Here is an 11535-nt window from a genome sequence, read left to right on the forward strand (position 1 = left end):
TCCAACAACTTTTTTCTGATAATTCTAAAATGATTTTGAAAGGCACTTTTATTTCGGAAAAAGGTAAACATGATAATGATTTGAATGAGGTTGTTTTAAATGATGAATCAACGTTTGTTTTTAATGAAGAATGTGAGTTTTTAATTGAAAACTCAATTCAAATCTTTGATAATGCTGGACTGTTGTTTGTGGGAGAATCGAACGTGAAAAGTTCAAAGATTGTTCTCCACAATAAATCAAACATTGTTTTCGAAAATGGGTCAAAAACAACATTCACTTCTTTATTTATTACACATGATGCATCTACAATCGATTTTTTAACGAATTCAGACGTCCACTTTATGAATATAAAAGAAAACGTGACTTTTGATTATTGTGTTCTGTCCTTTCTTGATTTTTCCAATATCACATTCTACCCATCTACTGTCGTCAAAGTCGAATCTTGTATTGAATTTTTCAATGCGACCAAAAGTCTTTTTGCGAAGAAAAGTAGCATAGAAGTACGACAGGGTATTTACTTCTTTGGTAATGCAACGCAGAACACACAACTAGAAGTCACTGTAGAATCTGGTGCATCACTTTATTTGTATTCCGAACACTTTATTCTTTCTGATTATTGCAATATAGATGTTTTCTTGATAGAAAGGTATAGGGAGTGCTTTGCAGTAATTTTAGATTACGATTCAATTGCACACGTCAAGAACCCCTCCATATTAGAACCACCTTTATTTACTGTTATGAAAGGAAATACGAAAGTCAAAATTTACGCGTTTATTGCGGCTGACTGTTTTGATATATTTGGGTTTAGAGAGATCCATGCGGGTGCTGATAGTGATATAATAAAATTGATTGGTGATGGTAAAGTACAACGGGTGTGCCCCAAAAATAAAGACGTTTTTAATACTACCGTATATTGCCACATGAATGGAACAAATTACATGAACGAGTATTTGCTTGGAGAGACAAAATACAGTTTTACACACCCCAATTGTCCTTACACTTCAAGTGAAGCAAATCACTTGATGGTATTTTCAGAAAATAAAGAAGTCACTGTCTCTGGAATTAATAATAAAATATTATATATAGAATTTGTCGGCGAGGAAGTTGATGTCACTATGGATTCAAACAATCAAATTTTCTTGTATGGCACATTCAGAAACAGTGGAGCAAAAGATATGTTCCAAAGTTACATTCCAAAGTGTAGCGCTGGATTTACCCAACGAATGGCTTACTTCAGTTCGTTTGCTCGTTATTTTCTAAACTGTAAAGATCATGTTGCTGTAGAGCCGAATGTAGACACTTTGGATATTGGGCTAACGGATTCTATTTATAGAGTCGTTGCAATGTCGAATATGCCACTAATAGTATATACGAAAATAGATGAGGATTACACGAAATTTTCTCCTATTAAAAGTGTTGTTGGGTATATGGTGTTATCGGAGAGGTATTTCAATTTCACAAATGGGAACCAGATCAATTTATACGACAACGCATATTACAAGAATAATACACTTTATGGATATACACGAAGAGGAGGGAAATATGTAAAACATAAATATTATCTTGGTAATAGTCAATATGCTGAATGCCCGGAAAATACATTAGAGTGCAACAACGAGACTTTTGCAATAAAATGTGAGAAAGATTATTTCATGGCAAAAAGTGGGAAATGCGCAAGTAAAACAGAAAATCTTTGTCGAGGAGTTTTGGGTGATATATGTCTTAAAACATCAAATTACTTCGATTTTGTAAATGGAAAAAGTGTTTCGTGTAATACAAATTGTTTGACATGCAATGATAACACGTGTGAAATTTGTAAAGAAGGAAAAATAATGAGAGATGGAATGTGTGAGGATGTAACACTTGATGTCACTTCTTTCAATAACCAAAACAAAAATCTGAAAAGCACAGCCCAAATTGTAACAAGCACTACAAGTGTTATCTCGTGTCCCCAAAGTTACTTTGTGTCCAATTTAATGTGTACAAAATGTTCATCAAAATTTATGAATTGTGACATATGTAACAAGAAAAAATGTGAGAAGTGCGCTTCTGAATATTCTTTGGATTCCAATGACGATTGCTATAACACACATTGTATCTTATTGGTATCAAACAGATGTGAAAAGTGTACTGATGGATATGCTCTCTCTTCAGATGGTACGTGTGTTCCAGCAATAGAAAATTGTATGGTTTACTCAAACACCATATGTGACCAGTGTACTCCAAACACAAAACTGTTTAACAACACTTGTACAGAAAATTTAGTCATACCTGACGAGGACCAGTGTTTAGAATACGATTTTCTTGGATGTTCACGATGTAAAGATGGATATTATACTGGAGAATTGAATATGTGCCAACCCTGTAATATAAAGTGTAGGAAATGCACAGGAAATGCTGAGAAGTGTCAAGATTGTATAACGGGCACCGTGTTAATCAATGGGAAATGTGTGACACTTTTTGAGTTGGAAGGAATATGCAAAGAATTCAATTTGGCTGGGAATTGTGTGTTATGTGCTGATGGGTATTTTGTGTACAACTCGTCTTGTTCTGAATGCAACGACAATTGTGCGATTTGTAAAAACGAATTTTCATGTGAAATGTGTAAAAAGGATTATTTCAGAAACGAGTCTTTAAAATGCGAAATTGCATCTAATTTACATAATTGTGCTAGTTATAATGAAAATGGGTGTTTACAATGTGAATCGGGCTATTTCCGAAATTCAAAAAGGTGTGAAAAATGTTCCGAAAATTGTGAAAGTTGCACGGACAGACACACTTGTTTGGAGTGTTTAAATAATTGGGAGTTGACAGATGGAATGTGTAAAGAGAGGAATTACATTGTCAATTGTGTCAACGTCTTTAACTCGTATTGTGAAGAATGTGAACGGTGGTATTCACTGTCTGATGATAAAACATCATGTAAAAGTGAAATGTATAAGCGCAATATTATAATAATAGTAGTTTGTGTTGTAGTGGCAATATTTATAGTGGCCATTGTTATGATTGTACTTGGTCAAAAATTGATTAAAATGCATATCAGAAAGAAAGAGAGAAAAGACAAAGGAGTCATTTCCTTGAAAGAAAATGCAGTCGAACTCTGTGTATTGGGAGAAGAACTTCTTTCAAGTGTCAAATCCGTTCAATTTCCAGACCAAATCGAAGTCAACAAAGAAACTCAAACTTCGCTTGTTTTGGGCAACAAGTCCGATTATACAATTAAACTGCAAATTACAACAAAGAAGATGGAGAGTTACAGTCTTAAAATAGTACCAAGCGTAGTTATACTACGATCGAATGAATGTTGCACCTTCACTGTTTCAATAACACCAAATTGCTCGGGAGACTTTTCAGGGAATTTAGGAGTGGTTTATTGCCACTTAAAAACAGGGAAGGAAATAACAGAGAACATTCCATTTACTGCAGAGACTGTTTTATCGACATGGATCGACGACAACTCGATTACATATTTAGAGCAAATTGGAAAGGGTGGGTTTGGCCTTGTTTACAAAGGAATTTACAAAACAAACAAAGTAGCTGTTAAGAAATTGAACATAACGAATGGGGACACATTGTGTGATGAATTTGAGAACGAAGTTGAGATGTTAGACAAGATGAAGAGTCCATACATTATTAGATTCTTTGGTGCTGTACACATTGGTAACAGTCGAATGATCATTATGGAGTTGGCGGCACATGGAAGTCTCATGCGCCTCATTGAAAAAATCAAAAAGAAGAAAATAACAAAGAAATTGAAAACAAAAATTTTGCTCGACGCGGCAAAAGGAGTATCTTACTTACACACGAATGGTATTTTACACAGAGATATCAAACCAGGGAATATTTTGATATGTGACTATTCATATGCAGCCGAGGTCAATGCAAAATTGAGTGATTTTGGAAGCTCAAGAAACGTAAATAGAGCAACGGCTTTTGATATGACTTTCACAACAGGAATCGGAACACCCGTATACATGGCGCCAGAGCTGTTGAATTGTCGTAAATATACACTTCCGGCAGATGTATATGCTTTTGGAATTACATGTTATGAGTGTTTTATTTGGGACAAGGCTTATAAGGAAATTAAATTTGCTTTCCAAATAGCAAATTATGTATGTGAAGGAAAACGACCAGAGACAAGTGAATTAGACGAGGACGTTGTTGAGATTTTAAATGGAACATGGAAACAAGATCCGAAAGAAAGAACAGATATACAAGAAATTGTCAAAGAATTTGAGGAATTATTTAAAAGAACAATCGAGGATAACAACAACTTAAAACTTGAGGCACTGTGATTGAAATAATTATGCATTTGTTTTAATGTTGTTTTATTATACTATAAACGTACCACTGCAAATTGACTGTTTTTTAAAAGGTACAGTCATTTAATTATTTATTTAACTGATATTCGTTGTTTTCTTATAAATATATAAAATGTTATTATTTTTTTTATTATAATATTATATGTATGTGTTAAATTAGATGTAAATATAAAATTAAATATATTTAGAAAACAACAAATTTTATGTATAAACTTTAAATCACATGTTTGGACATTCCGCTTTGATGTTAAAATATGATGAATTATAATTTTCAGCATCGACGAAACTAACCAATCCGAGTACCATTCAACTATTTTAGAGAAAAAAAATAATTCAATTTGTTGTTTTTGACAAATCAACCTATCAATAATAGAAAAAAGCCCAAGAATTAAAGTGTTATTGTACAGCTTTTTGTAATTTTTCATTCAATAAAACAAAAATATTTATATTTTTAAAATATAACAGTGTTATTCCAAACTAATTTTAATTCGTTGTTTTTAGAATTCCCCATTTTGTTCGAAATTAATAAACTTTACAATAAAAAACATATTGAAAAATACCCAAAATTCCTTTGTATTTAATATGAATAACAATCCAAATGATAATTATTTATTCGACAAAATAATCAATACATTTCTGTTCTAAAATTAAATTGGCGTTTATAATACAACGATCTCAAAACAGTTATATTGTTTCAAATGAAAAGCGTTATTACACTCTTTGTGATACTCACATTGTTCTCATTCGTGAGTGCTTATGAATCGGACGAATATGACGATCTTTTCGACTTCGAAGAAGAAGCAGCCTCTAATGTGGTTCAAGCTGTTGCCAAAGTCGGAGCTGGAGCCGTTGCAGGCCCAGTAGCAGCTGCAGTTGGAAAAGTCAACGGCAAAGTCGCTGGTGCTGTTGGAAAAATTGGAGGGAAAGTTGGTAAAGTAGCCGGAAAAGTGGGGAAAATAGGTGCAGGTAAAATTGGCAAGGTTCTTGGTAAAAAAGGTCTTTTAAAAGGTGTTAAAAAAGGTCTTAAAAAGGGTGGATTGAAAAAAAAGGTAAAAATGGGTTCAAAAAAGGAAAGGGTTTGATTAAAAAGGCAACCATCAAAGCAAAAGCAAGAAAGGCAGTCAATAAAATTAAGAGCAAAAAATAAATCTTTTTTTCTTGCAATTTTTATTTCATTTGAATTGTTTTTCATGTTTTTGATTGGTTTTGTTGTTTTAAAAATGAATATTTACTATTGTTACAATTTTAGTTAATATATTAAAATTTTATATTTTTTATTACACAATAAAAACTTAACCATTAAAAACTACACTTTTTAAAAAACTTAATCATAATAAAATAATTAAATAGGTTTGTTGATACACAAAAAGACCAATTATTTCTTCCTTTTTATTAAAATGTTTCTTCAATTTTTTTCCAATATGTAAATAACAATGACGTGTTTTTGTATTTGAATCAAACACCTCCAATAATGCCGATTTTTTATGCTTCTGATATGTCTCGTGAAAAACCAACAGGATGCATTTTCCTTTTATTCGTTTCACTTGTTAGTTCATAGAGGAAAATCACAAAAGAACTTTTCGTTGAATCGTATAAAAACACAACAAGTGTGTTTTGATGTTATTTTTATTAAACAACCGCAAAAAATGTTTTGCCAAATTTGTTGGTGCAATGTGTATCATCAACCACAAGACAACTTTTATCATTTTCTTGTACAGAAGTCAAATTCAGACAAAGGCAACTCAAAAACGAACTTCTATACCAGTGAATATAACAATATTGAAATCTTCAAGTAAATTAAAGTAAGTTCTTTAATTTTACGCTTGCTTCTTATTGTTATACCTTGTTGACTGTTATCTTATCTTGTATAACTTCTGTGCATCTATTACGATGTTATTGTTGAGTCTTTACAACGAACTTGAAATTCCATCATTGGCATCTTTAATCAACAATAATTTTGTTTCATCAGAAATGGTGTTGTGTACTTCTTTAAGAACTGTTGATTTATCATGATATAAATGCCAAGCAATAAAGACTATACAATTAACTTTTGAATCTTTGGAAATATAAAAAATAATTTATGAATAACAACCTTTGTGTAAACAAAAAAGGTATTGTTTTGGACAATTGGTTCTGATGTGCGTTGCCTTGTATATTTGTATTTGTTTTTCGCAAATAGTATAAAGGAGAGTATAAACGGCTATTTTTTTTTAAATTTGCATTCACAGTTATCGTTAAACAAGTTCCCAACAAATTAAACAATCTATTTCTAACTTTATCGTTAACTGAAGAAAGAAAACTTTTATCGTTTTGTTGACTAATTTTTATATACATAACAGGATAACCAATATTATCTATTACTTCCATGACAGACCTTGGCTTAAATTATATTTTTAATGAAGATTGAAGTTCTTTTTGGTGGTAACACTTAGTGATGTAAATACCACTCCTCTCAGAATGACTTCATAAAAAGTAACATTTTAAAAAACAAGTTAAGTTTAAAAAAAACAAAAAGTTTGTGTAATTCGAATTATTTTTTATTGCACAAAAAATAAAAAATATATAGAAGTATATAAATTATGTGGATTTAGGGGGGACCACATTTTATCTATATTTTATAATACTTTAACTAAACGCGAGGGGACGGTTTTCCAAAACCTGAAGGGGCGAAGCCCCAACGCGAAGCGGCATCGAAGATGCAGTCTCATTGAGCAAAGTATCGACATATGTGATGTCTCTAGAATCTCACATTCGTTTCGATTCTTCGTAGACACAGTCTCCTTTAAAAACCTTTGGTCCGTTCGGTTTAAATTTATATATAGTAAATTTATATTAATGTAATTTTTTATTTTCCTTAAATGACTGAACAAAATAAAAACTTGATTATGATAAAGATGTTGATGATTATGTTAAATATGATTTAGATAACAAATCCTTATTTGTCGATATTGGATGTGGATAAAAATTTTCAATTAGAAGAATGGAAAGATTTAAAGAATATTTGAATGATTATCTTATAACTATACAAAGTAGTGAAAATGTAATATGTAATTACCAAACGAATGAAGGTTGGAGTAAAACATATCCTTTAACAGATAAATATGCTTTGAACAAATTGATTAGCGTTCTAGAAACAAGAATATTAAATCATGATGAAATAATTAAAGCTGTAAACTCAGATTATGATATCGCAGGTGTGGACTCCACATCCTTTGGATGTGTCGATATACCAGAACCTATAATTGTTACAAAAATAAAAGTATCTATTTATAAATATTAATTCTCAGCCTACGGCGTGAGTTTCTCGTCAAATAATTTACTAACATCTAAATTATTAACAGTAATATAATGTTCTAATATCGGAAGCATCTTATTTATAATTCCATCTCTCATATTATTTTGATTGTTTTCTAATTCTTCTATTTTATTAAGTAATAATACTAATTGTTCTTGCTTTTCGCCCTCTATATTTTTGACTTTATTGTCAAGATCATTTTTAGTAATTCTAACTTGTTTCTTAATTAATGTTTGTTTACCTTTAATTTTACAAAATACATAACCATTTATATAAATTGTAGCATATAAATCTTTTGTATTGATAAAGTTAACTTCTGGATTATTATTAGTATATCTATTGATTTGTTACATTGTTTTAACATATTTATTTCATTTAAATTGTATTTGTTTATTATCTTCTGTAAAGCTATAATATGTTTAGAAGTAATATCAGAAAAAGTTTCAGCCTTCTGCATGAGTTTCTCGTCAATATAATATTCATCTTCACTTTCGTCATTTGGAGAATAAGACATACCAAATACTGTTTTTGGTGTTGAAGCTTTGCTGGAACTTTGTTCTGGATACTCCTTTCCGCCACGCGTTGTGTCTTCTATTCCTCTTTGTGTCGTATCTCTTATTTTAATAATTTCAGAAGTATTTATTTGTTTTAATGGGTCGGTCTTTGTAGTTTGATTTGTTTTGTTAGAAGAAAACAAATCTTTGAAAATGTTTTTAAGGATTTTGTTTTTGATTGAGAAGTGTTATCTGTACCAGGGTCGGCCAAACGATCGTGTTATTGAAAAAAACTTAAAAAACATTATAATGGTAAATAACATTATCATTTTTGAAAAACAAAATGAAAATGACAAAACACAATTATTTATACCAAAAGATAAAATGAAGAAAAATAAACGATAATTTATATTAGACACCAAATTGTTTTCAAATTACTTTAAAATACAACAATATACATATATCTTTGTGTTGATATAATTGTACGTTAAAACCTTTCAATTGTAAATTATACATGTAAATGAAACTTATTCAAAGTTACTCTGATAATGTTTTTTTATTTGGGTGATAATTATTATTTTGACTGATTATTATCGTATTATGAATAATCGTTTTTATCAAGAAAATTAACTAAAGATAAGTTTTACTGTTTTGAAAGTAATATTGTTTATTCATTCGAAAAATAATACATTGTTTGTTTTGTATTATTGCAAAAGAAAATAAAATTACTTCTATTTGATTGTTTAATTAATACTTTAATTTAAAAAGGACACGAATGAACTATTCAAAACCTTTGTTAAACTGACAAATATACATATATATAAATATATATATATTTACAATTAATAATAATGCGTATGTTGAAAAGGTATATTAATTGTTAAAATAAAAATTTTAAGTTAAAATCACTAAAATGATTTCTAATAAATTTTATTGGTTGTAAATATCTTTTGTGTATTCAATAATTATAATGAGTGAATATTATTATTTGATTTTAAAAAATCTGCATCCAATAATTTCATATGCTTTTTACTATTCAATTTTTGTTCTTTAAAACTGGATTATAACACATTGTAATGATGATTTAAACAATACAGAAATTTTGTTTAAATCGTTAACTATAGTTTTACCAATTTTTAAAAAAACATTTTAACTCTAAAAAACTTTTTAAGTTTTTTGTTGACAATATGCTAAAACTTAAAATGAACTGACACGTATTAGAGATTGCCAAGAAGTTGTTTAAAAACTGGATCTTGGCCGACCCTGTCTGTACTCATTTATATTAAGATAAAAATAAAAATATATTATTTATACATTACTAAATATATTATTAATAAAGTAATATAACACTATTATTATATTAACTATAAAAATAACATACTCAATAGATGTCTTCAGATAAGATGTAAAATATATTACTTTGTTTTTACAGTTTATGAAAACCTCAGAACTACAGTTCGTACGGACCATAAATATCTATTAAATTACCTGAAGTGTAATTTCATTAACGTAAAATATTTTTCCATCTTTTCCTTACAATAACCATGATCCATAAAGTTTTGAAATTTTTGATAATTATTCTTATTATTTAAACACATCTATTTCATAACCTTTTTTACAACATTAGGACTAACATAATATTTTACAATTATATCTTTTATATTATTATTTCTGATAAACTCATTAAAGTATTCTTTAAATTTATTAATTCTTGTTTTAAATTTAGTAGAATCACATTCTAAGTTAGCTACAACTTTATTATCTTCTTCATTATAATAAACATAATCATCTATATCTTCACTAAATTCATCTTCAGAATAATTATAATTTTCTATAATATCTTCATCAGCCTTCGGCATGAGTTTCTCGTTACTAGATTCACTTACATGTTCACTTTCAAGTTCACTAATAATTTCAGAATCATCTATAAATTCGTCAACGTCTTCATCCGACACTACATTATATAAGAGTCGTAAAGGACAAAGCTCGATATACTTTCTAAACGCTTCATTCGTATACTGTTCAGTCATTTTAAGGAAGATAAAAAATTACATTAATATAAATTTACTATATATAAATTTAAACCGAACGGACCAAAGGTTTTTAAAGGAGACTGTGTCTACGAAGAATCGAAACGAATGTGAGATTCTAGAGACATCACATATGTCGATACTTTGCTCAATGAGACTGCATCTTCGATGCCGCTTCGCGTTGGGGCTTCGCCCCTTCAGGTTTTGGAAAACCGTCCCCTCGCGTTTAGTTAAAGTATTATAAAATATAGATAAAATGTGGTCCCCCCTAAATCCACATAATTTATATACTTCTATATATTTTTTATTTTTTGTGCAATAATAAAGTACTATAAAACTAATAAAAACAACTACCATTTCTAGTTTAAAATGTGATAAAAATGTAGTAAATATTACTTATAAATTACTATAATATAAAAACATCAACGTGTCATGTTTATGTTTAAAAGATATCCATCTAATCTAAAATTCATATACGGTTTTTTATTATTATAATTTAAAATAACAATTATAATACAAATAAACTCAAATCTACTAAAGTTGACCAAAAAATTGTTAGAAGGGTGTATTTTTCATTGATTACCTTGGAAATAACGGGTTTTTAAAAAGTGAAAAAAAGTACACCAAAAAATAATAAGAAACTTAAATCTATTTTTATAATAGTTCTTATCTAAATTTTTAAAACTATTAATTTCACTTCTTAAAATTATTTGGTCTCTGACTATTTTTTTGTCAACTGTAAATTTATTTACTTTTTTTATATGTTTTTCCAATTTGAATTAAAATATTTGTTGATAAACCGATTGTAACTAATTAAATAAAATATAATAAAATGCACACGGTGGGGTTCGAACCCACGAATCTTTCGAAATTGGTGCCTAAAACCAACGCCTTGACCACTCGGCCACGTGTGCTCACTTTTATTATCTATTTCCATTTTATTGAATCCATTTTAAGATATGCTTTATATTATTTAGTTTATAACTAAAACAAAGATTTACTTAACAATTAAATACTTAAAATCTAAATTATTAGTTATTAGTTGTTAACTATCAATAATTATTCCTTTAACAAAATAATCAGAGATACAATACAATTACTTCTTTGCTTTCTTCTTCTCCTTCTTCTCGTGGGTTGTTTCTTCGTGTTCAGTGTGCATGATTGAAGCAAGTGCATATGACTTTGTTGGCGCTGGATTGTCGTCCGTCTGGAATCTCTTTCCGCCCTCCTTTGCTCCGTTTCTCTTTCTTGGTTTTGTTGCCATTGAATGCTTTCTCTTTCAAAATCAATCTTTTATTTGGTGTTCTATTTCTTCAACACACTTTTGTTTGGGTTTCTTGATTTGTAATAACATCTGGGAAATTCCCACACAATGCCGTCATATACACGCTGTT

The 11535-nt window shown here is 29.3% G+C and overlaps 2 protein-coding genes across 2 annotated transcripts; both read left to right on the forward strand.

Annotated features, from left to right (window-relative positions):
* Positions 1–341: 341 nt before the first annotated feature.
* Positions 342–4295, forward strand: EIN_108410 (protein serine/threonine kinase, putative; the record flags this gene model as incomplete). Its single annotated transcript, XM_004261412.1, has 1 exon — positions 342–4295. One exon carries the CDS (start codon positions 342–344, stop codon positions 4293–4295), a length of 3954 nt encoding a protein of 1317 aa, XP_004261460.1.
* A 725-nt stretch (positions 4296–5020) lies between these two features.
* EIN_108420 (hypothetical protein) lies at positions 5021–5404 on the forward strand (the record flags this gene model as incomplete). The annotated part of the gene is made up of 1 exon (XM_004261413.1): positions 5021–5404. One exon carries the CDS (start codon positions 5021–5023, stop codon positions 5402–5404), a length of 384 nt encoding a protein of 127 aa, XP_004261461.1.
* Positions 5405–11535: the final 6131 nt, after the last annotated feature.

Source organism: Entamoeba invadens, assembly GCF_000330505.1.
Source record: "Entamoeba invadens IP1 unplaced genomic scaffold scaff_1105074726495, whole genome shotgun sequence".
NCBI lineage: Eukaryota > Evosea > Mastigamoebida > Endamoebidae > Entamoeba > Entamoeba invadens.